At 62.2% G+C, this 15980-nt stretch overlaps 1 protein-coding gene across 1 annotated transcript; it reads left to right on the forward strand.

The window, feature by feature from the left end:
• Positions 1 to 7123: 7123 nt before the first annotated feature.
• LOC135247191 (cell surface glycoprotein 1-like) lies at positions 7124 to 15902 on the forward strand (the record flags this gene model as incomplete). The annotated part of the gene is made up of 2 exons (XM_064320501.1): positions 7124 to 7407; positions 13594 to 15902. Coding segments are annotated over exons 1-2 (2593 nt in total), but the record flags the coding sequence as incomplete, so codon positions are not given.
• Between the last annotated feature and the right edge of the window lie 78 nt (positions 15903 to 15980).

Here is a 15980-nt window from a genome sequence, read left to right on the forward strand (position 1 = left end):
CAGGGAGGAGGGGAGGGGGGAGGCAGGGGGGGGAAACAGGAAAACAAGAGAGAGCAGCAGGGGGGAGGGCAGGAAAGGGAAGGGGGGAGGGGAGCAAGAGGGCAGGGGGGGCAAAAGGGGGCAGGGGGGAGCAGAGGCAGGGGGAGGGGGGCAAACAGGGAGGGGGGAGGCAAGGGGGAGCAAGAGGGGGGGGAGAGGGAAGGAGCAGGAGGAAAGGGCCAGGGGGAAGGGGGGGGGGGGGGCAGGGGGAGAGGAGAGAGAGGGGAGAGGGGAGAGGGCGAGCAGCAAGGGGAGGGGCAGAAGGGGAGAGGGGAGGCAAGGGGGGAAGGGAGGGGGGGGAAGGGGGAGGGGGGGAGCAGGAGCAAGAGCAGGCAGGGGGGGGACAGGCAGGGAGGGGAAAGGGGGAGAGCAAAAGGGCAGGGGGGAGCAAGGGAGGAGGACAAAGGGAAAAGGGGGCAGGAAGGGGGAGCAAAAGGAGGGGCAGAGGGGACAGAAGCAGGAGGAGAAGCAAGGGGGGGGGGGGCAAGAGCAGAGCAGGCAAGAGGAGAAGGGCAGGGGCAGAGGAGGAGCAGCAGGAAGAGAAGAGGGAGGGAGAGAGGGAGAGAGAGGGGGGAAAGGGAGGGCAGAGGGGGGAAGGGGGAGAGGGGCAGAGAGAGGGGGAGGGGGACAGAGGCAAGGCAGGGGGCAGGAGAGGAGGGGAAGAGGGGGGCAGGGGAGGAGAAGGGGAAGGGGGGCAGGGGGGGGGCAAGGGAGGGCAGGAGGAGCAAGGGCAGGGGGGCAAGCAGGGCAGAGGAGGGGGGGAGAAGGGGGGGCGAGGGGGGGCCCCAAAAGGGGAGGGGAGGGGGGGGGGGAGAGGGAGGGGAAGAGAGGAGAGGCAGCAAAGAGGGAGCAGCACAGGGCAGGGGAGGCAGGAGGGGGCAGAGGGAGGAGGAGAAAGAGGAGAGGGAGGGAGAGGAGCAAGAACAGGAGGGGGGAGGGAGGGGGGGGGACAGGGAGAAGAGGGGCGGGGGAAAAGGAGCAAGAGAGCAAGGGAGGCGAGGGGGAAAAGAGAGGAGGGAGGAGAGAGGAGGGGGGGGAAGGAGGGGGGGGAGAAGGACAGAGGGGAGGGAGAGGAGAGGCAGGGGGCAAGGCCACACCGGGGGAAGGGAGAGGGAGCAGGAGGGCACAGGGGGGAAGGCAGAGGGGGAGGGCACAGGGGGGGGAGAGGAGGGGGAGGGGAGGCAGGGCAGAGAGCAGCAAGGGAGGAGGGAGAAAGGGAGAGGAGAAAAAAAAGGAGGAAAAGCAGACAGCACGGGAGGGCAGAACAAGAGCCAACAAGAGAGAAGGAAAAAGGGAGCAAACAGAGAGCAAAGACAAGGCAGGCCCAAAAGAGGAGAAAAAAGCAGAGAGAAGAAGCAGAACAAGAAGGACAGAGCAGAGAGCAGACAGCCAAAAAAGCCAGCAGAGAGGGCAAGAAAAGAGAGCAAAAGGGGGGCAAGAGCAGAAAGCAGAGCAAAAGAAAGAAGCAAAAACCCCAAAAGCACAAAACAAAGCAAGCAGGAGAGCAAAGAGAGAGCCAAGAAGGCAAGCCAAGGAAAAGCAGAAACAGAGAAAAGCAAAGCAGCCAAACAGCAACAGCAAAGAGGCACAAACAGGGGGAAGACAAAGAGAAAAGCAAACAACGCAACAAACAGGGAAAAAAGAAAAGAAGAAACCAGCAGGCACAGGGCCAGAGAGCAACGAAGCAGAGAGGAAGGAGCACAAGAGCCAAACAGAGCAGAAACAAAGCAACAGCAAAAGGCAGGAAAGGGAGCAGAACAAACAAAAACAAAGAAAGGAGCAGCAGAAAGAGCAGCAAAAGAAACACAGCAAGGGGAGAGCAGGAAAAGAGAGAAGCAGCACAAGGGGAAAAACAGAGAGAGCAAAGCAAAGAGAGAAGAGGGAGGGAAGCAAGGGAAAAGGAAGAAAGAGCAAACACGCCCAAAAAAAGCAGAGGGAAGGGACAAGACCAGAAAAGGGAGCAAGAGGGGCAAGAAGAGCAAAAGCAAGCAAGGCACCCGCCAGAGCAGAGAGCAAAGGCAAAAAGAGCAAAGAGAAGAAGGCCAGAAAACAAGAGAAAAGCAAACAAGGCAGAGGAAAAGAAGAGAGAGGGAGAGACAAACAAAAGGAGAAACAAGCAGCAGCAAACCAGAAACAGGAAACAGGAGAAACCACAGGCAACAAGGCAACAGCAGAAGCAAAGAAGGGCAGGGGCAGCAAAGAGCAGCAGCAAAGAAAGCAGCAGGCACAAGAGAAACGCACAGCAGGAAGAGCAGCAAACAGAGAAAAGCAAGGAGGCAGGGCAGGAGAGACAGGGCCAAGAGAGCAGGTACAGGGGGCATTGCACAGCAGCACCAGCAAGGCAGAGCAGAGCAGCAGTGAGCAATGCAAGGACAACACAGCCAGATGCAGACAAGCACACAGGCAGATAACGAGTCAGACAGGGTAGGCAAAAGCAAGCAAGAAGCACAGCAACAAGAAGCAGCAGCAGAGCACAGGCAAGGCAAGGCAGCAACCAGAGACAGGATAGAGCAACCAGCAACAGAGCAGAAGACAAGGCAAGAGGGAGGCTGACAGCAGAAAATGAGAACCGAAGAACAGGCAGAGAGCACAAGGAGCAGAACAAGGCAAAAGGGAACATCAGCCACAGGCAAGCAGCAGGGCACAGAGCGAGGCAAGGCAAGAAATAAGAGGGCAGCAGTGCAGCACAGGGGGGGCAGAGGCAACACAGGCAGAGGCACAGCATCAGCAGGCAGCAGCAGCAGAGCAGAATAACAAGCACACAACAGCGAAGACAAAGACAGAGAGCAGAGCATCACACAAACAAAAAAAAAAAAAAAACCAGAGAGCAGGACACACCGCGACAAGTGAGCACAAAAAACCAGCGAACAAAAGGGCAAAGCAGAAGCAGAGCAAGAGAAGGGCAGCACATCAGCAGAGCAGACACGCACAGGGCAAGCCAAGGCACAGGAACAGCAAAGATCAGAGCAAAAGAGCAACACGAGAAGCATCACAGCAAGAAGGGGGCCAGCAGAGCACAAAGCAAAAGCAGGCAGACAGGCGAGCAAGGCAGAGCAAGAGACAGAGCAGAGAGAAGCAGAGCGACAGAGGCAGAAAAAAGGGCACATGGTGGGAAAGTGGAGCAAACAACACAGCAGGCAGCAAGCAGAGAGACGCAGAGCAGCAGCAGAAAGAGCAGAGGGAGCAGCAAAGAGACAGCAAGAAGCAAGCAAGGAGCAAGCAGCAGGCAGAGAGAGAAGCAAAAGCAGGCAGAAAGGCAAGGACACAGCACAGACCAGCACAGAGCAGAAGGCAACACAGAACAGCAGCACAAGCAAAGCACAGAAGGAGGAAACAGCACCGCAGCAGGCAACACAGCAGAGAGGAGAGCAACGCAGGAGCAGGCAGAAGGCAACAGAGAGCACAGCGCAATAGGCAAGCAGAGGACACAGACAAACCAGAGAGGACAAGAGAGCACACAGAGAAAGCAGGGGGAAGCACAGGCAGGCACAAGAGACACAGGGCACAGGCAACAGCAGAGCACACAGCAGGCAGAGGCAGACAGCAGACAGAAGAGCAGAGCAAGCGACAGCACAGACAGAAACAGGCACACAGCAAAGCAGCAAGAAGACTGCAGCAAGGCGAAGGAGTACAAGCATCCATCAGACAACAAGACAGAGGCAGAAGGGCAAGAAAAGGCAGAAGCACAGAGCGCAGCAGAGGACAACAGCATGAAAAGCACAACAACAGATAAAGCAGATACAGAGACACAGCACAGAGAGAGCACAGCAAGGCAGCAGGCAAGGGCAGAAGAGAGGCAGCAGCAGAGCACAGCAGCAGACGAGAGGCAGAGCAAGCAGCAGCAGAGAGGCAGAGCAGATAGACATGGCACAGCAGAGCAATATCACAGCAGACAACAAAGGCGACAGCAGCAGCAAAGGCAGGACAAGCAGAGGAACAACACAGCACAACGGCAGGAGCAGCTAGACTATCACCGCAGGCAGCAGTAAAGCAAGCAGAGCACAGGAGATGCACAGACAGAGCAGAGCACAGAACACACAGAGCAGCAGAACGAACAGCAGAAGGAGCAGCCAGCATACAGGCAGCGAGCGACGCAAGGGATCACAACAGCAACACATAAGCAGGGACAGAGCAGCAGCAGAGGCAGACACACGGGAGCAAAGGCACCGGGGGGCAGCCAGGGCAGGGGGGGAGGAGCAGGAGGCAGAAGCAAGGCAGCAGATAGCAAGAAGCAAGAGGGGGAAAGCAAATGGCAGCGGGGCGGGAGCAGCAGGAGAGCGAGGGCACGGGCAAGGCAGAGAGAAGAGCAGGGCAGGGAAGCAGACAGGTATCTACAGGAGGAAAGCAGGACAGGAGCAGGGCCAGGAAGGGGCCGTGAAACAACAGGGGCAAAGACAGTCAACACAGCCGAGAGGACAAAGGAACGAGGCGCAGGCAGGCAGCAGGCAGCAGCAGTCAGCAAAAGGAAACAGACAGAACCACACAGCAGAGCACAGCAGCAGGCAGGTCAGGGCAGCAAGACACAGGGGCAGGAGGCACAAGCAGGGCAGGCAAGGAGCAGAAGGGCAGGCACAGCATGGCAGGGCAAAGAGACAGGCAGGGCAGACAAGCAGCAGCAGGACAAGTGAAAAGACATGCCGCCAAGTAAGAGGAGCAAGCACAGAGACAGAGGGGGGGGGAGGCAGCAGAGGCAGAGGAGCACAGAACAGCAGCAAGGGGGAAAGAGAGGCAGCACAGCAGGGGGAGCGGGGTAGCAGGAGGAGGCAGGGGCAACACAAGCATGGAACAACAGAGCGAGAGAGACAGGGGGGCACAGGGAGGCACAGGGAGCAGGAGCACAGAGGAAGGTGGGCAAGGGCAGAGGCACCAAAGCAGGAGCAGGAGGGCAGGAGGATAGGCATTACAGGCAAGGCGAGAGGGTGACAGGGAGAGGCAGGGGCAAGGAGAGGCAGCAGGCACAGGAACCGGGCAGGGCAGGAGAGAGGGGTGCAGCAGCAGGCAGGGAGCAACACAGCAGGGCGCAAGGGGAGAGGCAGAGGGGCAGGAGCAAGCAGGCAAGGGAGAGCAGGGGGCAGCGGAGGAGAGGGCAAGAAGAGAGGACAAGGGGAGGCAGAGCTCAGGGGGGGAAGGAGAGAGGGGAAATGGCACAGCAGGTCAGGGGGGAGCAACAGGCAACAAAGGGCACAAACACAGGGCAGCAGCGAGCAGGAGGCAGCAGCCAGATGGGAGAGCACACAGAGGCAAGCGGACACAGTAGTTGCAAGCAGGCAGGCAGGAGCACAGGCAAGGGAGCACAGGGGGCAGCAGCAGCAGGCAGCAGGGCAGGCAGGGACAGGAAGGCAGCAGGGCACAGGCAGAATGGGGGCACAGGCAGAGAGGCAGGGGAGCAAGACAAGGCAGGGGGGCAGGCAGTCACAGGGACAAGCACATGCAGACATGAGGCAGGCATCATCACACATGCAGGCACAGCAGACAGACCCACCCCAGAGCAGCAGGAGGGCAGGGCAGGCACAGCAGAAGCAGCAGCAGCAGCCAGGGGAGCAGCAGAGCAGGCAGCAGGCACAGAGCAAACACAGCAGGCAGGCAAAGAGACCACAGTGCCAAGCAAGGCAGGCAGGGCAGGGCAGGGGAAAGGCAGGAGCACAGACAGCAGGACACAAGCAAGCATGGACGTCAGGCAGGTAGGCGCAGAGCACAGCAGGGCAGGCAAACAAGGGGGGAGAAAAGCGGGCAGCAGGGGTGCAGGGAGGTCAGCAGGCAGCAAAGAGAGCAGAAGGGCAGAGGTGGGGACAGCACACAGCACAGAGCAGGACAAGAGGGAGAGGGGCAGAAATAAGGAAGGCGAGCACACATTGGGGTGGGGGAGGCACAAAGAGGCAGCAGGAGGACAGCAGACACAGGGGAGGGGCAGCAGGGCAGGGGCAGGGAAGGCAGCAGGCAGCAGGGGGAGCGGCAGAGCAGAGAGGCAGGCAAGCAAGGGAGCAAGAAGCAAGAGGCACAGGGGGGGCAGGGCACAGACAGGCAGGTACAGGCACAGCAGCAGAGCAACAGAGCACAGGACAGCAGGCAGTGCATAGGCAGGGGGCAGGCAGGGGCAGTCACAGGCAGGGGAGCAGCCGGCACAGGGAGGGGGAAAGCAGGCAGGAGCAGGGGAGGAGCGGGGGCAGCAGGGGCAAAGGGCAGGGACAAGGCAAGGCAGGGGGCATGCAGGGGCAGGCAACAGCACAGGGCAACAGGCACAGGGCAAGCAGGGAGCAGGGGAGGCAGGGCAGAGGGGCAGTAGGAGAGTAGCAGACACAGCAGCATGCAAGCAAAACAGAGTGCAAGACACACAACAGGCAGGGGCAGGCACAGGAGGCCAGCAGGAAAGTAGCAGGGGAGGTCGATCAGAGCAGGACAGGGCAAGGAGACAGAGGGAAAGACAGGAATGGCAGCAGGAGAAGCAGCACAGAACAGACAAGGCCCAACACAAAAAGCATCAAGCACACCAGGGGTGGTGGGAGGAGGGTCAGTCGGGAACAGGAAGGCAGAGGGTGGCAGGGGGACAAGAGGAAGCAAGGGGCAGAGAGCAAGCAGGCAAGGCCGAGGGGCACAAGCAGCACAGAGGGGCAGGGGGGCAGGGTAACAGCAGCAGGGTGCAGAGGAGCAGAGCACAGGGGGCAGAGCTCAGGGGGCAGCACAGCACAGTCAGGTGCAGGGCAGCAGAGAGGGAGGGGCGGCACAGCAGGCAGCAGAGGAACCGCAGCAGCACAGGCAGGCATGGGCATGGCCAAAGGCACAGGGGGGCAGGCAGAGCAGAGGGGAAAAAAAAAAAAAGAAGCAGGAGAGCAAGGCACAGTCCAACAGCAGGCGACACAGCAGACAACAGGGAGAGGCAGTGGAGAGGCACAGGGGGAGAGGGAGAGGGCAACAGAGAGGACGCAGGCACGGAGGGAAGCAGGGGGCAGGCCAGGAAGGGAAGCAAGCCACACAGAGCAGGCACACCAAGCAGAGCAGCAGAGCAGACCAACACAGCAGGACACCGGGGCGCAGGGGTGGGACAACAGCAGGGAGACAGGCGCATGCGAGAGCAGCAACACGCAGCATGGAGGGGGGGCAGCAGCAGGCAGGGCAAGGGGCAGAAGGCAGGCAGCAGAAGGCAGGCAGGGCACACATGAAGAGGCAGAGAGGGGGGCCAGCAGCAGGGCAGAGTCAGAGGAGGGGAAGGGACCCAGGACAGAACCAGGCAGGGAGACAGGGCACAGGAGGACGCAGGGGGCAGCGGAGGCAAAGCAGGGGGGAAAGGGGAGGGAGGGAGGGCAGGAGCACAAGAAAAGGGGCTAGAGCAGCAAGGGCGGGGCAGGGGGACAGAGCACAAGGCAGCACAAGGCAAGCAGAGGCAGCAGGGGCAGCAGGGCAGAGGGCCACAAAGAAGAGCAAGATGAGAAGCAGAGACGCCAAGCAGGGGGGAGGGGCAGGAACAGGCAGACACACAAGCAGCAAAGGAAACACACAGGGGGGAGGCACAGGCAGGCAGCAGGACAGGCAAGACAGGCAAGAGCAGCACAGGGAGGGCAGCAGCAGGAGCAGGGAGACAGCAGGCAGGGCAGCAGCACCAGAGGCATGGAGCACGAGCAGGAAGCCACAGACAGGGGCAGGCAGAAGGAGCATGCACAGGGCAGCACACAGCAAGCAGCAGGGGGCGGAGCGCAGCAGGGCAGGCCACAGCAGCAAGAGGGAGAGCAGGGTACATGGGCCAGTAGGCAGGACGCAGGGGCAGAGCGGGCACAGACGCAGGAACAGGCAGAGCAAGACAGACAGGCACAGAACAGCAGGGCACAGCACAGGGGCAGAGCAGCAGTGGCAGGGGCAGGACAGCACAGGAGCAGAGCAGCAAGGCAGAAGCACAGACAAGGCAAGGGGACAGCACAGGGCCAGACAAGCAGAGGGCAGGCAGGACGAGACAGGGGCAGACAGAGCAGCAAAGCAGCAGAAGAGGCAGCAGCAGGGGCAGGAGCAGAGGAGACACGCAGAGCAAAAAAAAAAACACAACAGGCACAGGCAGAGGGGGAGGGGGAGCAGCAGCAGTCCAGAGCAGCAGCAGCAAAGGGGCAAGCAGGAGAGGGCAGCCAGGCAGGCAGGGGCAGCAGGCAGGGCAGGGCAGCAGGGTGCAGGGGGGGCAGGGCACAGACACAAGCAGCAGGCACAGCAGCAGCAGACACAGAGCAGCACAGCAGCAGGCAGCAAGCATCAGACAGCAGGAGGGAGGCAGGGCAGCACAAGAGCACACAGAGGGCAGCACAGAGCACAGCCGGTCAGGAGAGAGCAGCCACAGCACAACAGAGGGCAGAGCAGGAGGCACCACAACAGCAACAGCAAGGCAGGCAGCAGGAGCACTACAGAAGAGGCGGTGAGGAGAGAAAGGGGAGGGCAGGGGAGCTGGACAAGCAGGGTCAGGAGGAGGGCAGGAGGAGAGCAGCACAGAAGACATGGGGAGGCAGAGGGGGGGGACAGGACACAGGCAAGCAGCACAAGGGGGAGCAAGGGACAGGCAGACAGAGGCAGGCACAACAGGGGCAAAGCAGGGCAGGCACAAGGCAACAGCACACAGGCAAACACAGAGGACAAGGCAGCAACAGGCAAACAGCGCAGGGGGGGACAGGGGGCACAGGGCACAGAGGAGCAGGGAGCACAGCACAGGCACGCACAGAGGAAGCAGACCAGGCAGGTCAAGGAGCAGTGCAAGGGGCAGGCAGGCGGGCACGCACAGGCAAGCAGCAGGAATCAACAGCAGGGAGCAAGGGGGCAGGCAGAGCGAGAGCAAGGGGCACCCAGGTGGAGCACAGGCAGGTTGAGGGACAGCACAGGCAGGGCACAGGGAGGCAGGCAGAGCAGACAAGGTGGAGACAGAAGGCAAGCAGCAGCAGCAAGAGAGAGCACCAGGCACAGAGGAAGCAGGAGGCAAAGAAGACAAGGGGCAAGCAGGCAAGGGTCAGGACAGCAGGGGCAAGACAGAGCAGCAGGCACAGGAGGCAGGAAAGCAGTGACCGGAGGCACAACCCCAGGCGCAGCACAAGGCAGGCACAGCAGGTGCAGAAAGGGGGGCAGAGGAGTGCAGGGAAGAGGGGGCATGAGCAGGACTGCAAGCAGCAGGGCAAAGAGCAGGGCAGCACAAGAGCACGGGCAGGAGCAGCAAGGGGAACAGCAGCAGGAGGGACATCAAGGGAGCAGAGCAGGCAGTAGCAGAGGGAGCACAGAGGGGGTCAGCAAAAGCATAAGCAGGGGAAAAAAAAAAAAAAAGCAGAGCAAGCACAGGAAGGTAGAAGGGGCAGAGGGGGCACAGCAACACAGCAGGCAGAGGGAGCACAGCACACAGGCACAGGGCAGCAGGGGAGGCAAAGGGGGGTGCAGAAGGCAGGCAGACGGAGAGAGCAGCAGGGGAGCACGAGGAGGGAGAGGAGGAACAAAGAGTGCAGGCAGGGGGACAGGAGGAAGTGGGTAGCACACAAAAGGCAGACAGCAGGCAGGCAGCAAGGGAGCACAAGCAGGGCAGAGGACAGGCACAGAAGGCAGGGAGCACAGAGGGGGCAGCAGGCAGCAGCAGCATGCCAGAAACAGCAGCAAGTAGCAGGGGAGGCAAGGGGCACAGGGGGGAGGCAGCAGCAGCAGCAGACAAGGCACAGACAGGTGAGGGGAAGGCAGGGAAAGCAGGTCAAGCAGCCGCAGGGACACACAGCAGGCAGGGGCCGGCAGGCACAAGCAGAAGAGGCAGAACAGGAGAGGGTGGGGTCAGGCAGGCACAGGAGCAGCAGAGAAGGAGCAGTAGCACAGCAGCAGCAGACAAGGAGGTTGACGGGGGGAGAATAGCACAGGGGGCAGCAGAGGGGGGGGGGGGGGGCAGGAGAGCAAGGCCGAGGGCAGCAGGAGGACAGGGAGGCAACAAGCAGACATGGGAAGCAGCAGGGCAGGGGGCAACAGGGAAGAAGGGGGCAGTAACACATCAAGCAAGACAGCAGAATGGCAAGGCAGGCAAGGCCACACAGCAGGCAGCAGGGGGCGGCACACACAGGAGGGGAGGAGAGGCACCACAAAGGCAGACACAGGCACAGGGAGGGGTAGCAGTGACAAGACAGGGTGATGGGGGCAGGTCAGGCAGGCAGGACAGGCAGGGCAGGGCGGGCACACACAGGCACAAGGACACAGTGCAGCAAGGGACAGGCAGGCAGCAGCAAGGACAGAGCAGAGCAGGACCCACAAGGGGCAGGGGGAGGAGGAGTAGGGAGCACAGCACAGGAGGGCAGCAGGCAAGGGAGCACCACAGCATGCAAGGGGGGGAGAGGCACACACAGCAAGGGCAGGCAGCAACCAGAGCACAGGCAGCAGGAAGCACTGGCAACAAAGCAGAGTCGGCGGCAGCAGCAGGGAGGGAGGCAGAGGGCAGACAGGAGAAGCAGTGCAAAAGGAGGGGGGTATCACAAGAGCAGCACAAGCCTGTCAGAGGCAGAGACCAGAGCACAGGCCTCATGCAGGCACCACACCAGGGAGGGCAGGCAGGGGTCCAACAAGGACACGGGCAGGGCAGGGGGCAGCAAGCAGGCAGGCAGGCACAGCACAAGAGTGCAGGGGCAGGGGAGTGAGGCAGGCAGCGAGCAGGGCAGGCAGCACAGGCAGGGGCAGGGAGGCAGAGGAGGCAGAGGGGCGAGCACAAGCAGACAGCAGGCAAAGGCAGACAGGCAGGCAAGGCCACAGAATCCGGGAGCACAGCAAGAGTGCAGGAGCAGCGCAGGCAGCAGAGGGACCATGCAGAGGAGGGGGGGAAGGGGCAGAGGCAGGAGCAGGGGAAGCAGGAGAGCAAAGAACAGCAGAGGCACAGCAGGCAGGGGCAGCATATGCAGAGGCGGGCAGGGCAGCAGCAAGCACAGGGACAGGAGTGGCAGGCAGAGATGGGACAAGGGGACACAGGAGCAGCAAGGTCGCAAGCAGGAGCAGGCAGGCAGGAACAAGCAGCAGAAGATGGGGGGGCAGGGCACACAACAGGCAGCAAAGGAGGCAGAGCAGGCAGACAGGAGAGGCATGGCACAGCCAGGCAGGCCAGAACCACAGGAGCAGTACTAAGGGGCCAGCAGAGCCCAGGCAGGGAACACCCAGCAGGAGTGACAAGGGCAAACAGCAGCAAGGGCACAGCAAGCGGGACCGCAGGGGCAGCAGGGCAGTGGGCAGGAGGCAGAAGGCAGGGGCAGGCACAAGAGGGACAAGGCAGAGGAGAGGGGGGCATAGCGGCAAGTGGAACAGCAGGCAGGGAGGGCGAGCACAGGGGGGAAGAGGATGGCAGCACAGGATAGAGCAGCAGGCAGGCAGGGCAAGCAGCACAGCACGGCAGCATCAGGTGAGCACACACGGGCAGGCAGGGCAGGGCAGCAGGACACCAGCAGCAGGGAGGGCAGAGGGGGCAGGGGCAAGGGCAGCACGGGAGGGAGGGCAGCACAGGCAGGTAAGGCAGGAGCCGGCAAGCAGGTGGGGGGCGACAGGCAGGCAGAGCAGCAGACCAAGTTCAGGCAAAGCAGAGGGCACAACAGGGGCAACACAGGGGGCAAGCTGGGCAGGCAGCAAAGGCACAGAGGGAGGGGCACGGCAAGGGCGCAGGGCCGGGCAGGAGTGAGGAGAGAGAGGCAGCAGGAGCAGGCAGAGAGACAAGGAAGGCAAAGGCACAGCAAAGAGGGCAGCAGGCACACAGGCAGAGGAACAAGGTCAGGCAGCAGCAGGCAGCGCAGCACATGGGCACAGCAGATGGCACAGGTGAGACAGAGGCAGGCAGGCAGACAGCAAGGCAGCAGTGCAACGAAGGGCACGAGGCACAGGGGAAGGGCAGGAGACACCAGCACAGGGAGGGGCAATGTGGCACAGGGCAGGGAGGGGGCAGGCAGAGAGAGCAGCGGGCAGAGGGGGAGGCGACACAGGGGGCACAGGGGACGGGGGGGGACATGGGGCAGAGCAGGGCACAAGGCAGCATATGAAGGGCAGAGGGGGGCACACAGCAGAGCAGGCGAGCAGGAGCAAAGGCAAGGGGCGGGAGGGAGGACACAGCCGGACAAAGGCAGGGAGGAACAGAGCAGGGCTCAGAGAGCGGGGAAGGCAGAGGCAGGGGCAGGGAGCAGACAGGCCAGGCAGAAGGGCAGAAGGGAGACGAGCAGGGCAGGCAATGGAGCAGAAGCAGGACAACACACAGCAGCAGAAAGCACAGCAGAGAACGGGAGAGCAGAACAGGGGCCAAGGGAGAAGGCAAGCAGAGGCAGCAGGACACCCAGGGCAGCAAGTCAGAAGCACAGCAGCAGCAGCAGGAAGCAGGACAGGCAGGAGCAGCAAGCACAGACAGCAGGGGAGGAGTCAGAGGGGTCAGAGGGGACAGCAACACAGCAGCCAGGGGGGGGCAGGCAGGGGGGGCAAACAGGACAGAGGAGGCAACAGCAGGGCAGGGCGGCAGCACCGAGAGGGGCAGACAGATGCAGCAGCAAGCAAGCACACAGGGCCGGCAGAGACAGGAGGGCAGACAGGCAGCAGCAGGAGAAGGGCAGGAGCACCATGCAGGGCAGGACAACAGGCAGAGCAGGCAGCATCACAGCAGCACACAGCGGGGGCAGCAGGGGGGGCCAGCAAACAGAGAGGGAGGACAAGGGGGTCAGGTGCACAGGGGCAAGCAGAGGAGGCAGGGCAGCGCAAAGCAACACAGAAGGGCAGGCAAAGGAGCAAGGCAGGGGAGCAGACAGGACAGGGTCAGCAGGCAGGGGGACAGAGCAGAGCAGAGCAGCAGAGCAGCAGCAGGAGCACAGCAGCAGGCATCAGCAGCAGGCAGAGGCAGCCAGGCATAGCAGGGGGGGCAGGGGAGGCAGCGAGGGCACAGGAGGGGCACCAGCAGCACAAGCAGAGCAGAGCAAGGCAAGGCAGGCACACACAGTTGCAGGGAGAGGGGGGCAGAAAGGGGCAGCAGGCAGGAGGAGCAGAGGGGGTGTGTTGGGACACACGAGTAGCAGGACAAGCACACAGCAGCAGCTCGCACAGGGGTGCAAGCAGCAGAGCAGACGCAGGGGCAAAAGCAAGACAGGCAGGCAGAGGAAGCAAGAGGAGCAGGCAGGAGTAAACACAGTAAGGGGGCAGGCAACGCATGAGACAGCGGGCAGGGCAGTACAGGCAGCGGGGCACAAGCACAGGCAAGCACAGGGCAGCAGGCAGGGCAGAGCAAGAAGCAAGCAACAGGAACAAGAACTTGGTGCAGCAGCAGCACAGGGCACAACCAGGAGGGGGCAGAGGGAGGAGGTCAAAGGGCAGAGCAAGCAGCACAGGCAGAAGATAGTCAAGACAGGCCAAAGGGGGACAGCAGAGGAGGCCAGCAGGGCAAGGGCACAGCAGCAGGAGAAGGACCGCAGGGGGCAGGCAGGCAGGAAGGACCCAAACAGAAGAAGGGGGAGGAACAACAGAACAAGACAGCACAGGGCGAAGGGGAGGGCCAGACGAGGGCAAGGAGGCAGCAGAAGGCAAACAGGACAGCAGTAGCAGGCGGGGGCGGTAAGGCACCCGCAGGCGGAGGGCAGAGGCAAGTCAGAAACAGCACAGACAGGCCCCCAGCAGCAGCAGCGACAGACAGCAGCCAACCCACCAGCACCAGACAGCCCCGACAGAACCAGCAACAACCCAGCCAGCACCACAGACAGCCAGCAGACACCCCAGACAGCACACAGACGACCCAGCCCCCAGCCAGAAACCAGCCACCAGACAGCAGCCCAGACAGCAGCAGACCAGACCCCGCAGCCACACAGCCAGACGCCAGCAGACCCAGCCAGCAGACAGACCAACAGACACCCAGCAGCACCAGACCAACAGACCAGAAGCCAGACCCCCAGCCAGACAGACCCCAGCAGACCAGCCCAGACACCCAGACAGCAGCCCCACCAGACAGACAGACCAGCCACCCAGACAGACCCAGCAGCCCAGCAGCAGACAGCGACAGCAGACCAGACCCCAGACAGCAGACACAGCACCACCAGACCAGCCAGACCAGAGCCAGCCCACCCAGCCAGCCCAGACCCCAGCAGCAGACCACAGCAGACAGACAGACCCAGCCCACAGCCAGACCAGCAGCAGACAGCCACCAGCAGACCAGCAAGCCAGACCACAGACAGACACAGACACCAGCAGCACAGCAGACCCAGACAGACAGACCACAGCCCAGACCAGACCAGCACAGACCCAGACAGACAGACCCAGCAGACACCAGCCCAGCCAGCCCGCAGACCCCCAGACAGCCAGCAGACACACCCAGACCAGCCAGCACCACGACAGACAGCCCAGCAGCCAGAACCCAGCAGACCGCACAGCCCCCAGACCAGCAGACCCCACCAGACCAGACCACACCCAACAGCCAGCCAGACCCAGCACAGCCAGCCAGCAGAAACACAGCAGCAGCCAGACCCAGAACCAGCACCCAGACCAGACACCAGAGACAGCAGACAGCCACCCAGACAGCCAGCCCAGCAGACCCCACAGACAGACAGCAGCAGACAGCCAGACCAGCCAGACAGACAGAACCAGACAGACAGCAGCCCCACCAGAGACACCACCCAGCCCACAGAACAGCCAGACCACCCAGACCACCAGACACCAGACAGACAGCCACAGACAGCAGAGCAACCGCCAGACCCCAGACAGACCAGACAGCAAGCAGACCAGAGAGACAGCCCCAGCCCCAGCAGACCCCAGACCACAGCCCCAGCACCCAGACCAGCACAGACCAGCCCCAGACAGAACAGACAGCAGACCAGACCACCCAGACCAGACAGACACCCACAGACACCAGACCAGACAGCACAAGCCAGCAGCCAGACCAGACAGCAGACAACCAGCAGCCCCAGACCAGCCCCCACAGCCAGACAGACCCCAGACCAGACCCAGACCAGACCACACAGACACCAGACCAGCCACCAGAGCCAGACAGCACCACCCCACAGACAGACAGACCAGCAGACCCCGACACCCCAGCCACCCCCCACAGCCAGACCACCAGCAGAACCAGACAGACAGACCCGACAACCAGCACAGCCCCAGACCCCACAGCCAGCAGACCACACAGACCAGCCAGACAGCCAGACAGAAACAGCAGACACAGCAGCAACACCAGCAGACCCAGCAGACAGCCACCAGACCCACCCGCCAGAACAGACCCCCAGACCACAGACAGACAGACCGCACAACAGAACAGCCCCCACCCAGCAGCCCAGCAGAGCACCAGCACAGACAGCAGCCAGACCCAGACCCACACAGAACAGCCAGAACAGACACACAGCCCAGCAGCCAGCAACCAGACCAGGCCAGCAGACCAGACACCCAGACAGACAGAACCAGACCCACAGCCACCCAGCAGACCAGACCAGAACCAATCAGCAGAACAGCCAGACCCAGCCAGACCCCCAGACCAGCCCCACCCACAGAGACCAGAACAGCCAGCCAGACCCAGCAGCCCCAGAACAGCACCCCAGACAGCACAGCCAGACAGCAGACCACCCCAGACCAGAACAGCACCACAGCCCACCAGACAGACCAAAACCACAGCCACCAGAACCACAGCCAACCCCCCCACACCAGCAGACAGCAGACAGACAGAACCACCAGCACCCGCCAGACAGCAGAGAAGCAGACAGAACCCCACCAGCAGACCACCGACAGTCCCCAGCCAGAGACCAGCAAGCAGACAGAACCCCCAGACCCACAGACCACCACAGCCCCAGACCCACAGCCACCCCCCACAGCAGAAGCAGCAGACCAGACCAACCAGCAGAAAGCCCAGCCCAGACACAGAACCAGGAAAGCCAACCGCAGAACCAAAGACACCAGAAGCACAGCACCCAGAGCACCCAGCCACCCCAAGCCAGCAGCAGACCAGCACAGCCAGACAAGCAGCCCCCCACCCACCA

This window comes from Anguilla rostrata, unplaced genomic scaffold (assembly GCF_018555375.3).
Source record: "Anguilla rostrata isolate EN2019 unplaced genomic scaffold, ASM1855537v3 scaf1132, whole genome shotgun sequence".
In the NCBI taxonomy this organism is placed as follows: Eukaryota; Metazoa; Chordata; class Actinopteri; order Anguilliformes; family Anguillidae; genus Anguilla; species Anguilla rostrata.